This window comes from Anabrus simplex, chromosome 1, assembly GCF_040414725.1.
Source record: "Anabrus simplex isolate iqAnaSimp1 chromosome 1, ASM4041472v1, whole genome shotgun sequence".
NCBI lineage: Eukaryota > Metazoa > Arthropoda > Insecta > Orthoptera > Tettigoniidae > Anabrus > Anabrus simplex.
The window spans coordinates 797,994,265-798,014,316 of record NC_090265.1 but is presented as its reverse complement, the minus strand read 5'-3'; the positions used below and the strand labels follow the sequence as shown (position 1 = coordinate 798,014,316).

Below are 20,052 nucleotides of genomic sequence, written 5' to 3'. Positions count from 1 at the left end.
AACCATACATTTTCACCGAAATCTCCCGCTCCTGACTTTGCTTTTTGCGAAAGTATTCATTGTTTAAGAGACAGACAAGTTTTTGACAATTTGATTCTCAGTTGAGATTCTTGCTAACTATCCTGTCTAAAAATATCAGCCGATAAAAATGTCCCTCTTCATTATTTTGTCGCTTCGGGCTGCGGGCCGAACCTCGAGCCACCCCTCAGATCTGGCTGGGAATGGAACGCGTATACAAGGCAGGCTTGCTGTCTCTATACCACGATGCTTGCTTCCAGCATTCTCCCTTAGGCTGTCTTCACACGTACCACTTTGCAACCACACGCCAGTGATAGCGCTGCGAACCTCGCGCACACTCACTCACTTTAGTCGTTCCCTTCGTTTCCAGCCGGTGATACGTAGTTCTGCTCTATTAATTAAATTCTGTTATTATTAATTATTACTATTATTAATTCAATTATCAAAACCTGTCATCGTACATTTTCTAAGACTGATACAGTAAATGAAACTGACTTTCGCTCCTGTTCTCTATAATAGGATGGATCCAGTAAACTCTATCTCGATGACACCGTCTTCGTCGACGTAACAGAAGCAACAACAATGCTTCCTCTTCGAAATCGATTTCAGTACTGTGTACTTACGGGTGTAATGTGGTTGGCTTTTGGTCGATACGAACTCCAAATAATCACAAAGAACCACGTGGTCGATTATAACCACAGCTGAACCATTCAAGATCCACTGTTTTGGAGTTGCAAAGTGGAACGTGTGAAGGCTGCCTTACTGTTAAAAGCTAGTATTTTTGCAGAAGGTTTAACTGTTAATTTCATGAGCTTCGCTTTACGACTGCTGCCACTCGCAGTGTAGGAAAATTTTGGAATTACCGACCTATTTGGTCTTACATTTTGACGTGGGGGCTCATGGAGCGTGGACTATTGGAGTTGTTTAGTAAACATGGAGTTTTAGATTGATTTGCCATTTATCCACTTCTTTCTGTATCTCTTGATTTCTCTGTCTCTCTGTGTGTGTGCGTGCGCGCGCGTGCCCCTCACCACCACCACCACCACCACTACCACCACACTTCGCCCACCTTGATTTCTTCGTGAGATATCATTCTTATCTAAGGATGCCTGGCTCCATGACTAAATGGTTTGCGTGCTGGCCTTTGGTCTAGTGGGTCCTGGGTTCGATTCCCGGCCGGGTCGGAGATTTAAACCTTCTTTGGTTAATTCCAGTGGTTCGGGGGCTGGATGTGTGTGTCGTCTTCAGCATTAGAAGTCATCATAGATAGGGCCCCATCCTCATAGACGCGCGGGTCGCCCATACGGCGTCATCTCGAAAGACTTGTACCAGGTCTCTTCGGAGCCACACGCCATTTATTTATTTACCTAACGATGCAGTAAGTAAGAGCAACTTATTTCCAACAGGTATCGCCTAAGTATTTAGGAGCAGGATCCTCACTCAGGCAGTTTTGATCCCCGTGAATATTGGCTGCTATATCTGTACAGAATCAAAATAAAAGCGTACAGGCCATGAAGGTAATTCATGAGCTCGGCAGTACATTGGATGATGTGATTAGCTCTGTATCCAGCTGCCTTATACGCCATGAATTAATTTATCGAGGCTATTGTTGTACTGGGGAGGTACTCTCCGGAAGTGGAAACCTTATTTTTGAATTTTCCGGCTTCCTGACGGGAAAACGAACCCACGTCCTCTCAGGTAAACCGATCATATCGTTATCGGCTTGGCAGCCCAAGATATCATAATAATAATAAGAATAAGAATAATCATCATTATCCTCATCGTCAGATTAGTAGGATCTAGACAAAAAGAGATAAACTAAAATACATTTTACCTACGCACGTAAGATTTTCCTAACTACAATTTAAATTAAATAATTGTAAAAACATCTCACAAGCTATGAAAATATATTTCGCTCTTTTACCTTCAGCGCAAGATAAAAATATGTCTATTCCTGTTATTTACTATGTAGGCCTATCAAATATTATTTGAGCCCCGTATTCTCATCTGAATCGAAACAGACCATGTCAGGTATCAGGTATGAGCTGGTAAGATTTTTCTCTCTAAATTTTAAGACATCTAAGAAACACTTCACACTTATGAAAATTGCAACACTCGTACTTTTAAAAACAGCGCAGGGTATGTTTCCTAATATTCATTTACAGTAGAAAAAAATATCAAAGCCACTGAATTTCACCTCGTTCAGTGTATCGAACTCTCCGAGTGGTGTACCTCCTTAACCATTTACTTGGTAAGAAAATTAAATATTTATAGGCAAATATCTATTTTTTAAGTAATGTTGGATATTAGCGTTCCGACTAAAACTTTTCGGGACATCGGTTGACTAGTTCGGCATCGGAAATGTCACATTGAGTTACACGGCAAACCTTCAGTTGCAGTTCTGTCTGGTTTTGATGTATTCCGCTTTAAAAAAAATATATTGAAATTTCCGTGTACATTCACTCGAACTTTTTACTCTTTAGTGTGTACCTATGCGTTATTCATATCTTAGCTTTATATAATTGCTGTTCCATATTGTGATATGTGTTTGCATCAATATTTTCTCTTGTTTAATTACAGAAAATGTGCGGGCAAAATTTGAAGAGAAGTCAGCTTATGAAGATGCATTCAGAAAGCAACAGGAAGAAGTACGTATCATATTCGTTAGTCTGTTTTAATAGTCTAAATCATTTATGCACTGTTGTTTGCACTTTGTTCATTCTCTTGATGATGATGATTGTCATAATGATGATATCACAATAATAATAATAATAATAATAATAATAATAATAATAATAATAATAATAATAATAATAATAATAATTTCGATGGCTATTTCTAGCCGGGTGTAGCCCTTGTAAGGCAGACCCTCCGATGAGGTTGGGAGACATCTGCCATGTGTAGGTAACTGCATGTTATTGTGGTGGAGGATAGTGTTATGAGTGGTGTGTGAGTTGCAGGGATGTTGGGGACAGCACAAACATCCAGCCCCCGAGCCATTGGAATTAACCAATGAAGGTTAAAATCCCCGGACCGGCCGGGAATAGAACCCGGTACACTCTGAACCGAAGGCCAGTACGCTGACCATTCAGCCAACGAGTCGGATAATAATAATAATAATAATAATAATAATAATAATAATAATAATAATAATAATAATAATAATAATAATAATAATAATAATATTAATGGGGGTTTTGCCTGTTACCCTATCGGGCGCGTCCCAGGTGGCGGATCGGGGGGCTCGCCGGACTTGTCCGGAGGGCTTGAGGGAAATAAAATACCTCTCGCGGACCAAAAACAGGCACAGTCAGAAAACATCTTGAGGCAACCTCTGAGGCTCAATACCTTAGTTGTAACTATGAGATTGACAAAGATCAATCTCCCCATTATCTTCAACTTACTAGCATGATGGCAACGTCAGTTAATGATACTACTACCCCAGGCCCTAGTATTCATACTAGGTTTTCTCGGTCATCGGATTCTGGGGGACCGAGAACATCATGCGGGAATGTATCGGAGCTTCCCAAATCTCTTCGCCCAAAGGAAAAACATTTTATTGGCACTTTAAACATCAACACGCTTCGCAAAATTGGAAAGTTGAAGCACTTAACAGACACATTAGACCAAGTCAACATCCAAATTCTGGCACTCCAAGAAGCTAGGTACAGTGACGAAAATCATTTTGAATCAGGAAACTATAGAATTTATAAAGGTAAACCAGCTACCCTCCTCCCTAACAAAATATTACAATTTGGCACTGGTTTTGCAGTGAGAAAAAATATCACAAATTCGGTATTATACTTTACATCTCCTTCTGAAAGAATTTCGCTAATGACAATCAAATCAGGAAACAAAGCTTATACACTAATCAATGCACATGCACCTACAAAAAATTACAATCAAAAAGACCCACAGAAGGTAGATGACTTCTGGGAATTACTAGAAGAAACTACAGCCAAAGTTCCAAAACATCATGTCAAAATTCTGCTGGGAGACTTCAATGCACAAATTGGCAAAGAGAAGAAATTTAGGACCACTGTAGGACTTTACCCTGTTCACAAAAGAACCAATAAAAATGGAGAACGTTTAATTGGCTTCTGCGAGAATTTCGATCTAAAATTGATGTCAACCCATTTCCTGGCACTTCCACAAAAGAAAATAACATGGAGATCCCCGAACATGCATTTAGGAGAATTTCAACTAGACCATGTGGCTATTTCCAAGAAAAACCAAAAAGAAATTATGAACGTTAAAGTCAAAAAGGGAATTATTGACTCCGACCACCACCTATCTCTTGTTAAAGTAAAGTTTCAACCCAACAGGAAGAAAACCAAAACAATCAGAAACCCAAGAATCGACCCTGAATTTCTGAGACAGAACTCAGACAATTTCCTTGCGAATATCTCCAACGATGCTCCTTCAAACTGGCTAGAACTCAAGGACACACTCTTGAAAGCTTCACAAAACATCAGCAATCCCCCAAGGAAACGCAAACACAGGTGGTGGAATGACACCTGTGACAAGGCCATAGAAGTCAGAATTAGGTCCTGGCTAAACTGGAGTTCCCATAAAACTGATCAAAATCGTGATGAATTCTTCAAAACACAGAAACAAACCTCAAAAATCATCAGATCTGAAAAACGAAAATATGATCATAACAGACTGGTAGAAATAGAAGAAGATTTCAAGAAAAACAATACACGGAACTTCTACAGAACATTCAGAGAAGAATTATCGAATTACCAGGCACCTAGTCTCTGTTTCAAACGTACAGATGGGACTTTGGAAACAAGTAATAAGGGAAATTGTGAACTCCTAGCAAACCATTTCATGGACCTTTTAAACTGTGAATCTCCAAAGGAACAACTCACCTATGAAAAACCAACACCTAATCCAGATTCAGAACCCCCCACATTACAAGAAGTCAAACAAATAATCAGAGATTTAAAAGACAACAAAGCACCAGGAGAAGATGGAATAATCGCTGAAATGTTGAAAATTGGTGGTGACAAACTGGCCCAGAGTATTCAAAAAATCTTACAGGACATTTGGTTTTCTGAAGAAATTCCGGAGGATTGGAAATGTGCATTGATTCACCCACTTCACAAGAAAGGAGACAAATCAGATATTAATAACTACAGAGGAATTTCTCTCCTCTCACTCGTATATAAAATCTTCTCTAAAGCTCTACTTAATAGATTAGAGAAACAAACAGACCACCTGATCGGAGATTATCAGGCTGGATTCCGAAAAGGGAGATCCTGCGCAGAACAAATCCTAAACCTAAAAACCATACTACAGATTCGCAAAACCAAACAAACAGTAATCACCTTTGTTGACTTCAAAAAAGCGTATGATTCCATAGATCGGCAGACCCTGTTCAACATACTAGAGGAATTTCAAGTCGACAGGAAAACGAGGGAATTGATTAAACAAACTCTGACCAACACAACATCAAAAGTAAAGTTCTTGGGAGAAATTTCTGAACCGGAGAAAAGAAACTAAAGGTATAAACATTGGCAGACTTCTTAAAGACAAAATTCACCTTGACTGCTTAACTTTCGCAGATGACCTTGCGATCCTTTCGAACAACAGACAAGAAGCAATCCAATCCATAGAAAAATTGAATGAAATAGCCGCAAAAACCGGACTTCAAATTTCATTTGAAAAGACGCAGTTTATGGAAGGAACTAAATCAAGATTCGACAATCAACCATTAATCACCAATTGTGGAATAATTTCCCAAGTAAACAAATTCAAGTATCTAGGTGAAATTATTCAGCCAGCAGGGTTAAATCAGGAAGCTAACAAAGAAAGAACTGCTAAACTGCAAAGGGCTTACAAAATCACATGGAACAGATACAACAAAAGATGTATATCAAAAAATGCAAAATTACGACACTACAATACAGTCATCAAACCAGAGGCACTTTATGCATCTGAAACACTGATCATTGGCGGCAGGTCACAAATGAAAAGCATTGAGAAACAAGAGAGGAAAATTCTCAGAAAAATCCTAGGACCAAAGTTCGAAAATGGAATTTGGATGAAAAAGAAACCACACGAAATTTTTCAATTCACAGAAAAAAATCACAGATACCATCAGAAAGAGACGACTAAAATTCTACGGACACCTACACAGAATGGATAACAACAGGCTGACAAAGAAAATTCTAAATCTAGCTCTAACCCTGAAAATCCGCAACAATTGGTTAGCAGAAATTCATGAAGATCTACAAGAAATGGGTATTGAAGACGAAACCATTCAAGATAGAATGAAATTTAGAAGCTTAGTAAACAAACATAAATTTGCAGAGAAACCAACAAGAAAAAATACAGGCTGGACAGAAACACGCAGAAAGGAACACAGTGAAAAAATGAAGAGATATTGGGAAGAAAAGAAGAAGAAACATTGTGCAAAATAAGTTCAAACGCGCTCCACAGCTGGGCACAACGAATCAAAATAATAATAATAATAATAATAATAATAATAATAATAATAATAATAATAATTGTTCCGGGGATTTTGTGGAACGCAGACGTGTAAGAAGGTGCGGGCATGAATGGGTGGATAGAAAGAAGATCAAATTTAAATTTTAAATTTTAAAACTCGAACTTTTATTTCTTCCCTTGTTTTTTCTTTTCAGATTTTAAACTTTGTTAGACAATAACAAATGACAATTTGATATTCATAAAGGGAGCTCTACAGCTCTAGAAACAATACTTATTTGACATTTAAGCGTAATCAGGTACCTTAAAGGAAGAGGTAGCTAGCTCAGAAATTTACAGTTACCAAGAGCACTACTGCTCCAATTAATTACAAGTCAGGAGACTGGGCTCCAAAATTTACAACATTAGAAAGAGTATCTTTGCTCCACACAATTATTCTGTAGGACACTACTATCCAAAATTTACAAGATTTCCGCCTTTCAAAGGCACAATTCAACTTTTGCATTAGGTAAACAACAACCAATTTCCACTATCTATTCGCTCGACAGTCTAAGTTACATTTAAATAGTTAAACATCAACTGATGCAATAAATGCCTATACTACATGGCCTTAGTGAAAAAGAAAAGGTTAAAGTTATTGGTTGAAAATCAAAATGTTAGGAGGCGAACACTTACACTGCTTTGAAATTCACTAGACCATCATTAAAACCCTATGTGGGTTTATGGCTCGATGTTAGAGAGGCTAAGCCTATACTGCGGAGGTGACTAGGTAGAAATAAAATTTTAAATTACAGGAAGGGAAATTTTTTAAAAATTACGAAATCCTAGTCACCTCAAGACCAAGTTTAAGGGGAATACAAGAGGGTTTACATTCTTTTTTCTCTAAGTTTTGAACTTGTTTGAACATTTACATTTAAGATTACATTACGAAATAATTTGAAACCTTCCCCTCAAACTAGCTTTCTGAAGCTATTACATGATTACAAGATATCTGCCATTACCTTGAGCTGGTGGACCTTCCGGATATGGACGAGCAAGCCCTCCCCTGCCTCCTCTACGAACACACTCTACTGCTGGACTGGAGCGATCGAAAGACAACATGGCTCAAAAGGTCCCAGCTTTTATAGTGGAGAGGAAGGTTCCAGAATTCTCTGGGCCGAAGCCCTGAACACACCCACAAATTCTATTGGTCGATTAAATAAATTTCAAAAATTCCTTATTGGCTGATATTTTAAGCCGGCGGGAAGAGATAGAAGTGCTGATAACCGTAGAACACCAAAAAGAATCTACAAACAATTCAGTTTTACCCACTAATGACTACAAAATTTCTCTTAAAAATTAATTGTCCATCATCTCACCAGAGTGAGCACCTTGGTCGACAGTAGAGACATCTGACGATAAACGTCCAAATTTCTTCCGCTAAAAGTTGCACAGTTCGTATTACAGATTGCCTTTATTCTCACCATATATTCGTTGTACTAATTAAATTGAAAATGACATGGAAAGGAAAGAAGAGAGAAGAAATTAATATTGAGAAACTGAAAAACGAAGACAAGTGCAGAGGATTAGAGGATGAGTACCGTACCAATAATACGCTAGGACATGAAACAGAAAATGTAGAAAGAAGATGGGAAACTTTTAAAAATGGGATAAAAGGAAGCAGCTAAGAAAACGCTTGGAGACAAGGAGAGGAAAAGGACAAAGAAGGAATGGATAACATCAGAAATGGAGGAACGCAGGAAATGGAAAACAGTAAATACAGCAGAAGGAAAGCGTAACTACAGGAAGTTAAATAATGAATTAAGAAGAGAAGCAGAAAAAGCAAAGAAGAAATTCTTGTCAGAAAAGTGTGATGAGATAGAGCAACTGGAAAAGGAAGGGAAATATGACTTGATGTACAAAGAAGAAACAAATATGGTATCCAAAGGAAAGAGAAGGAACACCAGCAATAAGGAAATAAGAGGCTACAGATGGCACAATGATATATGAACCCCAAGAAATAATGAAAAGATGGGAAGAATACATAGAATGGCTATATGATCGGGACAACCGACCAAATGAAGAACAACTTGAAATAGACTGGAAGATATGGTTAAAGGGGATGATAAAGGGGAAACCATACTGAGAAGAGAGATTGAAGCATCACTGAACGAGATGAAAAATAGAAAAGGAATGGGAATAGACGAGATTCCTGTTGAACTGTTAAAAGCATTAAATAACGAAGGAAGAAAGGAGTTGATTGGATTATGTAATCAGATATACATGACAGGAAAGTGGTCAAAGGACTTTAGTGAAATCATCTTAATTCCCATGGAAAAGAAAAAGAACAGCAAAAATGTGAAGAACATAAAACATTGAGTCTAATTTCACATACAGCCAAAGTCTCACTGCGGACGCTCAACAGGATATATGGAAAGCTGAATATCTTTATAGGTGAAGAACAGTTTGGTTTCAGGTGACGAGTGGGAACAAGAGATGCCATTGGGCTACTGAGGGTGATAGGAGAGAGGTGCGTAGAGAAAAACTGGAAGGTTTATGCTGTATTTATTGATCTTGAGAAGGCTTTTGACTGTGTCAGGTGGGACAAATTGATGACAATCCTGAAGATTGGAGGGATAGAAGGCTAATAAAGAATTTGTATTTACACCAGAGAGCAAGAGTGTGAATAGGTGATGAGATGAGTGAAGAAATTGAATTAGGAAGAGATGTAAGATAGGGCTGCTCTTTATCACCGACAGTGTTCAACATCTATCTGTAAGAAATAATCAGTGAATGTTTTAATGGAAAAAAGTGGAGTTTGTATTGGAGGTAGGAGAGTAGCATGTATAAGATTTGCAGATAATATGGTTGTGATGGGAGAAAGCGAACGTGAAATGATACAAATGTTAGATAAACTCAACATGAAACTAGAAGAATATGGAATGAGAATTAATAAGACCAAAAGTATGATAATTGGAGGAAGAGGTAGAGGTTGTCGTATTGGTATAGGGGGAGAAGAAATAGAGCAAGTCAGTAACTTTTAAATATTTGGGAAGTATGATGAGAGATGATATGTATTGCACGACATAAATTAAGAAAAGAATTGCTATAGCAAAAGAAGGCTTTAAGAGAAAATCAAAATTACTTTGTGGACCACTAAGCAAAGATTTAAGGAAAAGACTTGCTAAGTGTTATATTTGGAGCATAGCGCTGTATGTCGCAGAGATTTGGAAATTGCGAAAGGAAGATGAGAGAAGATTGGAGGCACTAGAGATGTGGGTATGGAGGAGAATAGAACAAGTGGAATGGGAAGACCGGGTAAGGAATGAGGAGGTATTACGAAGAGTTGGAGAAGAACGACGCATGTTGCAAATCATTAGAAGGAGAAAAATGAACTGAATCGGACATTGTTTGAGGAGAGACTGTTTACTGATAGAAGGAATGGTGAAAGGCAAACGAGGAAGAGGAAGGAAAATATATAAAATGTTGGACAATATCAAAGGAAATAAACATTCGGACATGAAAAACTTGGTGCAGGACAGACAAAAGTGGAAGAGGTTCAACCCATGACAAGACCTGCCATAAGGCAGAATACCTGGATGATGGTGATGATGATTTTAAAAGGCGCTTAGTTTGAATGTACGGAGTTGGTGTACCTACGGCACAACAACAACAACAATAATAATAATAATAATAATAATAACAACAACAACAACAACAACAACAACAACAACAACAACAATAATAATAATAATAAATCACACCACTCCATTATTTCATTGACGTTTATTCATGCGATACGAGTTTCTGTCTCTTTGTAGTCATAATGAATTTTTTATTCAGCTGCAAGAAATAACATAAGAGGATGCTTTCTTAATTTAAAGTATAATAAGTTATAACTTTTACATTTTTTCAGTCTGCCAATACACGAAACGTAACACTTAGAATACTGTAACATACCTGTAAACATTATTATTAATAATAGAACTAGAGGACCCGTGTTGCTCCGCAGCATTCTTTATAAATAGGTCAGATAACTCGCCTTGATATGCCTGTCGGTGGTCATATTGTTTTGCCTGCCCTTTTCAATGGCTTCATGAACATTTAACAAGAAGCGCGTTATGGTATGCCGCAGTTCGTAGTCAGAATTCATCCAATTTGACGTCATCATGTCGTCTGTTTGGTAAAAATCTATCCATATATCCGCCTTTTTATCCTGCAGTTCTTGATGTAAAGCTTGGTATTGTGTCGTAGAAAGCAATGGCATTTTTAATCGCAGTTCTTCTATATAGAACGGTTGTCTTGTAAGCTCGTAGGTTAGTCTCGAAGGAGCGTTTTCTTTTGCCAGGCAGAAAACTTTTTTAAGATGCATAGCCTTCACTCTTTCTAGTGTAGCTAGGTTATACATCTATAGGTGTTCCCAGGTAATGTGTAAGGCGTATGTCACGATGGGGTTTGTATGTAGACTTTTTCTCTTAGCAGCATGTAAGTTATTAGGAACTCTCTGCCATCTGTTAAATATATTTGGAAGCTGGGAAAGGTTAGAGAATCAGAGTATCTATAGCAGGGGATAATATTCTTCCGTGATCAGAGGAAGTGTATACTCTCTGGCTTGACAGGTAGTAATCAAACATGGCTGCATGCAATGATATTACTAAGGATGAACATCACATAGGCTATATCAGAATATTAATGAAAGTGTTAGTCGCATAGCAACCTTCTAAAACAGAATGTATTGCAGGTTAGCGTAAGCCTTCGCCTGAAATTACTGGAGTGATCATTTAATGATTATTTTGATTTTATGATTGCTCAAAGTTGACTGAACTTAGACACCTATCAATGTCTCATGATTCACGAGCGGGTAATTCCGGAGAGAATAAAACAAAAATGAGCAAATCGGTTCAGTAGAACTGGCGGACGGATTTGCCAATGCTGTTTTTAGTGAACTATTTTAATGTATAGATTACAAGTATTGTTCTACAAGAACATCCTCAGATTCTATCAAATCAATTTTAACTATGCTTATATAAGTACAACATTGTTTACGTTGTGTAAACTTGTCAGTGATTGTGAATTGGTGCTACATTCATCCCTAAAAATTCATTTGAAGTGTTTCTTCTGTACTTTCACGTGTATGAAATTAATATCGTATATTCTATTGTTCTACGTCCCTCGGATATAACATTGTTCTGCAGGGATTTTGGCACGTACTATGCATACATGCATGTGCATAAATTAAGGATAATAGTTAAATACAATTTGGTAGCCCGCCTGGTGGTCATGATCGTTAAGGCGTCAAGTCTATATGGTCTGACACCGTGATTACCTGGTTCGAGTCCCATTGGTTGAAACATTTTTTACCATCAGAATGTTGGCCGGCAGGGTGGTGATATACAATATTCCTAATCACTAGATTACGTGCCAAAAGCTTGGATTCAGTTCCATAATTCTCTCCAGCGTTCATATGGAGTGAGGGCATATGGCGCTGTTGATGGTAATTCGACGGTGACGTTAAGCCTTGAACAGACCCCTCGGTGCTATTCGACAGGAAAGGGCTATGTGCCGACACCGGGTTTCAGCCTCTCCCTTCGTACTATTATATAGGGCTCTCTAAGACTAGGTATGCTCGCCCGCCATTATGGTTCATTCGTGCAGTACGTTGGTAAGGCAGTTGACCGCCCCAGCCTTGGATATCCCTCTTTTTTACTATTCTCCACGCTAGAAAATAATGATTAACTAACATATTGTAAAAATACTCATTCTCAATATTATTTAAACGGTTACTCAACATGAATAAGTAGTAGGGCTATGTGCGTCCCACACCACCTCGTCAGCATATTTTGCTGAGTCAGCACCCGAGGTCATTGACCCCTAGTAGTGTACGTAGGCGGGTTCTGACCTCGAGGTCATTGACCCCTAGTATAGTAGTAGGGCTAGGCCGATTTGTGGATTTTTGTATAAGAGAGCGAGCCTAACCTCACAGTCGCCATCTTGAGGAGCGTAATCTCGCTTTAACGTCTAGTTGCCCTTCCAACGCCTAAGAGAGCAAGCCTCACCTCACATGTGCCATCTTGACGGGAGTTTTACGGCAAGATGCCCTTCCCGACGTCAATTGCACAAGATGGCGGCTATACACAGCTCCTTATGGGACGGCCTAGGGGCGCTTGCGCAAGATGGCCGATATGCATAGGCTCCTATGAGACTCCCTAGGGGCTCTTGCGCAAGATGGCGGCTATCTATTCGCACAAGATGGCGGCTATACATAGCTCCTTATGGGACGGCCTAGGGGCGCTTGCGCAAGATGGCTCCTATACATGGACTCTTATGAGACGGCTAGATGGCGCTTGCGCAAGATGGCGGCTATACAACAAGCATCATCATCACGAGAAATATTTTTTTTTAATAGGATTTGAACTTAGATCCTAGGGAGAGACAAATTGATGTACTTCCTCTTAAATCAATAATTACTACTATACAAATAAAATAACGCAAGACTATACGATTCTCTGCAACTATATCTTCTATCATTATTCATATTTGAATTTTAAAACAACGCAACGGCCTATCTTCTTGTAATCCCGGCAATCAAACACGTGATTACTTAATTGTGCAACGATAACGCTGTAATCATTGACAGAAGGGCAACTCCAAGTCAGTGGAACGATAGAAATAGAGGATAGATGCACTTCCTTATAAAACAATAATCACTACTATTGATGTGATTAGCGCGCACAAGCTATATGATACTACGAATCGAACCCCCCAGCTACATAGTAGGACGGTATCGACTCGAAAATGCTGGAGATACAATTGGCTTCGTATTGCAAGGGTGCTAGATAAGACTACGAACCATCCAGGTTGCTTTGGTGGTTAAGTGGGACTCCAGATCGCAAATACAGATTGATAGGCTTGTTCTTAACACGAGAGTCCGTTCTACTGCATATTTCACTGTCTGGATTGACGGCGTATAGTGTTGACATCACTATACCCCACGTTCTTGGTATGACATTGAATAGGACGTAATGGGGTCTGTATTCTTGCGCGTGTGCTATTGAAAGGTGTTGCTTCTCGTTTATGGAAATGCACTAACCTAAATTTTATCCTCTGTTTGTAAATGGCGTATTTTAAATACTTTCTCGTGTGGTATCTTAAATGAAATTTCGTCAATAAAGAAGACATTGTGAGCTCGCATCCGGGAGATAGTGGGTTTGAACCCCACTGTCGGCAACCCTGAAGATGGTTTTCCGTGGTTTCCCAATTTCACGCCAGGCAAATGCTGGGGTTGCACCTTAATTAAGACCACGGCCGCTTCCTTCCCATTCCTAGGCCTTTCCTGTCCCATCGTCGCCATAAGACCTATCTGTGTCGGTGCGACGTAAAACAACTAGCAAAAAAAAGAAGACACTTTGAGAAGATAAAGAGTCCCTCTTCGTTTCTATTCGCGGGGGGTGTGGAGCTTAGTTGTTTAGGATGTACATTTCGAATTTTGCTTAATTCTTAATTTTCATATTGTCAACAGTTCATACGTCGTTTTCATTTTGCTCCACCCCCTGTGGGTGGGGGACGTAGACGAAGAATACACCCATGGTATCCCCTGCCTGTCGTAAGAGGCAACTAAAAGGGGCGACCTCGGCGCGGATATGGATTGCGGTTTAGTATCATGTGTTGGACCCCCTGTGGATGGGAGGGGCTGGATACATTCACAGGTAATCCCTGCCTGTCGTAGCAGGCGACTAAAAGGTTCGTTTGGCCATCAGTCCCATCTTTTTTTGAGGGTTAGTTGTGGACAGATTGGAAATTCTTGATGTGCGTGCTGTTTAGAGATGGGCCTCTTACATGTGCGATCGAAAGCACGCTGGTGACCCCGGGAAGCCTTCGGGTGGGGGCGCCATGTTCCCGTGCAGTGGCATTCGCCTGATTCTCTGCAGGTCCCCTCACAGCCGAATGCAAGAAGGACATATTGTTTTTTACTTTTCTCTATATTTATTACTTTGTAAACGCTATTGCGGGTGATTGGAGGAAGGGAGTCCTAGTGCTCATTGTCTCAGTCATCGCGTATTAGGCATCGTCCAACATCGGGCCCCAGGCAATACTTGCTAACCAGGTGGGTATTGCCTTGGCTGCTGGCTCGGCTACAGAGGTCCCTGATCGGAGTGGGTGGCATTCGGGGAGGATGGTTTCGGGCATGGCGTCGAGACAACTTCCGCCTGCCACGGGTAGTACGCTACCCAAGTCTTTAACATTTGATTCCCTAAGGGGTGCAACCCCCTGGGAACAAGCGGAGCGAAGTATTTTGAGTTCCAGCTTTCCTAGGTTACTGGTTGCTACCAGAACCGAAGAGCAAGATTTCAAGCTGGTTAAATCGATCCATTTCAGTCGACACATCGAAGGTGAATACGGCGAACTTGAGGATCTTAAAAAATGCGCAATGGTGATTTGCTTTTTAAGATGAGCACTGCGTTTCAAGCAGATCGTTTGCTCAAGTGCGACCACATTGGCGGTATATCTGAGTGAGAAGGTCCAGGAGATAACAACCCTGTATTTTTCCTACCAGGAAGCGCGCCGTAAGTTCAATTCTCTGAAGGCCCCGACCAAGACAAAAGACTTCAACATGATAGCACAGTCTCTCTCAAGTTCGTCCTTCACAACTGCAACACCGTCCCTGAAGATCGCTGTGTGCAAGGCGGCAGTTGCTCTGGTGAGCAACGCCGCAAAGAGAAAAAGCTCGAAGGCGGGTTCGACCCAGCTTTCGACCACAGGCAAGTCTGTGCCTGCTAAGAAACCTACACCGGTTCAACAGGAGAAGAAGACAACGTCACCTTGTCTCCTTCAGTCAAGAGGTCGGTGAAAGCCGTGCGTAAGCCGGCGGAGGTGGCATCGTCGACCAGGGCTGGAAATTTACTTCCCAGCCCGTCTAAACAAGGCGTTCTTCCACCTCTCCTACGAATGGGGTCTCACGCCCTCCACCCGGAGGCTCTGAATCTGCTCCAGCAGATTTTCCTCTTGAAAAACCTGCGCGCTCCCCTCGTAGCAAGAAACCCCGTCCCCGGGAATACGTCGAAGAACGTCATGGAACGTTTATCTCCATCTTCGGATGGGAATGTCATCATACGATCTTGAGAAATTTTCGACTATATTCGACAGAATGACATTATGCCCACCGAGCTTCTGATGGAGTTAGTATTTTTGTTCGCTCTGACACCTGCAGCGAAGAGATTCCCCTAAGAAACCCACGGGAAGCAGTTGCGGTACGAGTACCGCTACCTGTCAAGGCAACAGTGTGTAATGTGTATTTTCCACCAGGTGAGCCTCTTCACGCCAATGTCGTAATTGATCTTATAGATGGGCTCTCACCTCCATTCCTCTTATTGGGTGATTTTAACGCCCACTAAACCGTTATGGGGCTCTACAATGCCTTGCCCCAGAGGAAGGGAGTTGGAGAGATTAATACGAGAGCTAGATTTATGCATTTTGAATACAGGGGAAGCAACGCATTTCAGCGCAGCGTACGGCACTTATTCGCGCGTTGACATTAATCTCTGTAGCCGAGTGCTCGTTCCAATGATTCAGTGGAGTACACATGATGATCTCTGCGACAGTGACCATTTCCCTATTATTTTTACTTTGTTGAAACAGAAATCAATCGAGGTTCCTGATTGGCCAAAGTTTACATCATCAGCTGTCTTTAATTGCGAATAACCGGAGCATAGACGACGGTATAACTTATATAACACAAGTTATTCTTGCTGCTACTGAGGAGTCCATTCCATTCTTTTCAGGAACTCCTCGACGGAAGCTTTGGTGGAACGGAGAAATTGCAGCAGCTATAAGAGACGACGTTGCGCTCATAAACGGTACCGTAGGCAGCATACTCTGGCCAACTTGGTAACATTTAAAAAACTACGCTCTAAGGCGCGAGTTCTTATTCGACAGAGTAAGAACATTTCCTGAGAAAGGTATGTGCCGTCTATGACGTCACATACACAGTCATCTGAAGTGTGGACTAAACTTCGACGTATTTCCGGAGTACAAGGACCATCCTCAGTACCGGGAATTTGTATTGCAGGCCGCATAGTGACAGATGTACCCTCGGTTACTAACCATCTTGCAAGCCATTTTGCAGATGTATCCGGTTCCGGGAATTACCATCGTGATTTCTTATCTCTGAAGCGGGAGGCAGAACGTCATCATCTTAGTTTTGCCACTCATGCGACATGCCCTTTACGGAATGGGAACTCCGCAGCGCTTTGGCGTTTTGTAGGGACACGTCTTGCGGACCAGATAATGTTCATAAACACCTCAGCGAGAATAGTATTTTCTATCACCTCGGGGTGTTCAACCGAATCTAGATAGAGTGTGAGTTTCCGTCACAGTGGCGAAAGGGCATAGTAATTCCTTTTCTCAAGCCTGACAAAAATCCTAAAAATGCAGAAAGTTAGACCTATTTGCCCAACTAATTGTCTGTGTAAGCTGTTTGAGAGGACAGTGAATTGCCGACTTGTGTGGTGCTCGGAGAAAAGAGGACTTTTGTCCGAGTACCAATGCGGTTTTCGAGCCGCTCGCTCGACTACTGACCACTTGGTACGCCTATCCAGGACGCTTTTTTGCGAAAAAACAAAGCATTTGGTGGCTGTTTTCTTTGACTTACAAAAGGCCTATGCCACCACATGACGATACGGCATCCTATCAGTCTTGCATCATTGGAATTTTCGAGGTAACTGGCCGGTATTTATTGCGAAATTTTGTCCCTCCGTCTATGGCATGTCCGAACAGGGAGAGTATATCCGCAATACTACGTTCAGGAAAATGGAGTCCCACAGAGATCGGTTCTCAGTGTCACTCTGTTCGCGATTGCCATAAACGGTATTCTCGCTGCTGCTTGTTCATCAGTAAACCTGTCGCTATATATTGACGATTTTTCGCTGCATTATCGTTCGCAAAACATGGCCGTCTCCGAGCGACAATTACAGCAAGCAATTACGAGAGTGGAACAGTGGACCTTAGAACATGGCTTTCGGATTTCAACCGCAAAGACCTATGTTGTGCACTTTTGTTGCCGGAAGCGCACTCTTCACTCTCATCCTGAGCTTTATTTAGGGAATGTCGTTCTTCCCGTAGTTGACACTTACCGATTTCTTGGGCTCCTTTCCGATAGCAAATTATCGTGGGAGCCATACGTGCGGCACTTAAAAGCGAAATGCGCTTCCAGATTAGACTACGGCAGTGCAGCATATGGATCAACAAGGCAAAGCGCCCTAGCCAAACTGAAGAGCATTCACCACAGCAGAGTTAGGTTGGCAACGGGAGCTTTTCGAACAAGCCCCATTGCTAGCCTGCTCGCTGAATCCGGTCCGCCGCCGCTTTTTCACCGGCGGCGCCAACAAATGCTTCTGTTCTATGCTGCAAATTTGCGACAGATCCCATTTCACCCAAGCTATCCTTGCGTATTCCACATTGGAAACCTTCGACTGTACGCTGCTTACCCTCGAGCAACGCAGCCGGTTGGAATACGCTTGGATAGCAGTCGCAGATTATTTGATGTACCTTCGATTCCTTGTCATGTCAAACGACCAAGTAGGGTACCTCTTTGTATAATACAACGACCTGAAATCATTCTAGATTTGCACACCGTTCCGACGGAAAACACGGACCCCTCCATTTATCGGAGGTTCTTCCTGTCCGTTGTTGGCCGGTACCCTGATTCGGTCGTTGTTTTCACGGATGGTTCGATGACAGAAGCCGGAGTAGGCTGTGCGTTCGCTGTTGACAATAACAGGTTTCTTTTTCCTCTACCGAAAATCTGTAGTGTGTACCACCAGAGCTCTATGCCATCTGTGAAACTCTGCGGTTCACACTGTCCGATGAGCGCTGGCAATTTCTGCTGTGTACCGAAATCTTGAGTGCGCTACAATCTATAGATACATGTTTCCCTTGGCACCTTCTGGTACAGCGGATCCAGGACCTGCTGGCCGGCTGTTCGGATACCGGCACCGGAATTACGTTTATGTGGCTCCAAGTCACGTGAGTGTAGAGGGAAACGAGCTAGCTGATAAGGCTGCCAAGGAGGCTTTACCTTGCCCTCGTTGCCTTAGAGGGTTTCAGCCAGTGACATTCGCTCTCAACAGAGACATCTGATTATGTCCCATTGGAAGATGGAATGGCAGGCCACCCCTCTCCCAAATAAACTGAGAGCAATAAAAGGAACTACGAAGGTATGGAAGACTTCGCTTCGGGCTTCTCGGAGAGAAGCAATGGTATTATGTCGTCTTCGGATTGGCCATGGCATAGTAACGCACTTCTACCTACTGAAGTGTGAACGCCTCCCCGGTGTGTACTTGCGGCGGTCACCTAACCGTGGTACACATCCTTACGGAGTGCGTTGACCTGGCCGATCTACGCCGTAGTCTACAACTCGCGAGTGCCATTTCCCTCATCCTACGAGATGACGAACAGTCAGCAGACTTCGTCATCCGTTTTATCGTGTGTAATATTGTCCTTTGTATTGGTGTATCTTTGTTAACTACGCTTTTATCCCATTGACTCTATTTTAGTTCGTGTCTGCGTATTTTAGTGTGTTATTTTAACTTCTAACTTGAATGATATATATATCTCTGTACTTCAAGACAATTCCGTTTCCATTGAAACATATTTTCTATATTTTTTTTATTAGAAAATAAGGCATTGCGAATTAGATCCACTGATTGTTTTAATTTCATAATAATTTTTCATCCTCATTTATTTTAAATTCTAATCAGTGAATATTTTTAAAAATTTTAATTATCCATGTCCTTTTGTTCCATCTCGTACCATTAGGGGCCGATGACCTAGGTGTTAGGCACCTTTAAACAACAAACACCACTATCGGCAGCCCTGAAAATGGTTTTCCGTGGTTTCCCATTTTCACACCAGGGAAATGCTGGGGCTGTACCTTAATTAAGGCCACGGCCGCTTCCTTCCAACTCCTAGGCCTTTCCTATCCCAACGTCGCCATAAGACCTATCCGTGTCGGTGCGACGTAATGCCCCTAGAAAAAAAAAACATCATCATCATGTTGATCCGCTTGTGGAAAGCATCACGCCAAATTTAAGCATAAAAGTTGGTATATGAGTACAAGGCATACTGGTATTTCAGTATATCTTATTAGAGGCCAGTAGGGTCTACAGGGGTTTCTAAGAGTTATTCGCACATATTTCCCTTCCGATTTTTTTTTTTTGGAAACATGTAGCTAAAGTTGTACGAAAAAATGAACATTTATTTTGTTTGTTTGTTTGTTTGTTTGCGCAACTCTATTCTGGTACGACGAGGCATTACTGTTATATGTGCGGAAAACCATATTCGATAATCTTTAACTCTCGGTCACTTTCGCTAGAAAAACTTATGGCTGTAAATACGTTTCTTTTGTTGATAGAAGCCCCCATAATAGTTTTCATATTTAAGTTAGATTACTTTACAGTTTACAAGTACCAATACTAAATTGGAAAATTTACCGCTGTTTCTTTCTTACTGAAGAGAAAATGAAGCCTGTAAATGAAATTCAATGATATCACAAACTTTCATGTCCGGCGCCATGGCTAAATGGTTAGCGTGCTGGCCTTTAGTCAC

At 41.2% G+C, this 20,052-nt stretch overlaps 1 protein-coding gene across 2 annotated transcripts in view; it reads left to right on the top strand.

The window, feature by feature from the left end:
• LOC136857544 (thyroid receptor-interacting protein 11) overlaps nucleotides 1–20,052 on the top strand; it is a 533,154-nt gene that overhangs the window by 42,174 nt on the left and 470,928 nt on the right. For both annotated transcript variants that reach the window (XM_067136282.2, XM_067136281.2), the window contains exon 2: nucleotides 2,599–2,666. In XM_067136282.2, the coding sequence (XP_066992383.2) occupies nucleotides 2,599–2,666 (68 nt within the window). The remainder of the gene's footprint in view (nucleotides 1–2,598; nucleotides 2,667–20,052) is intronic.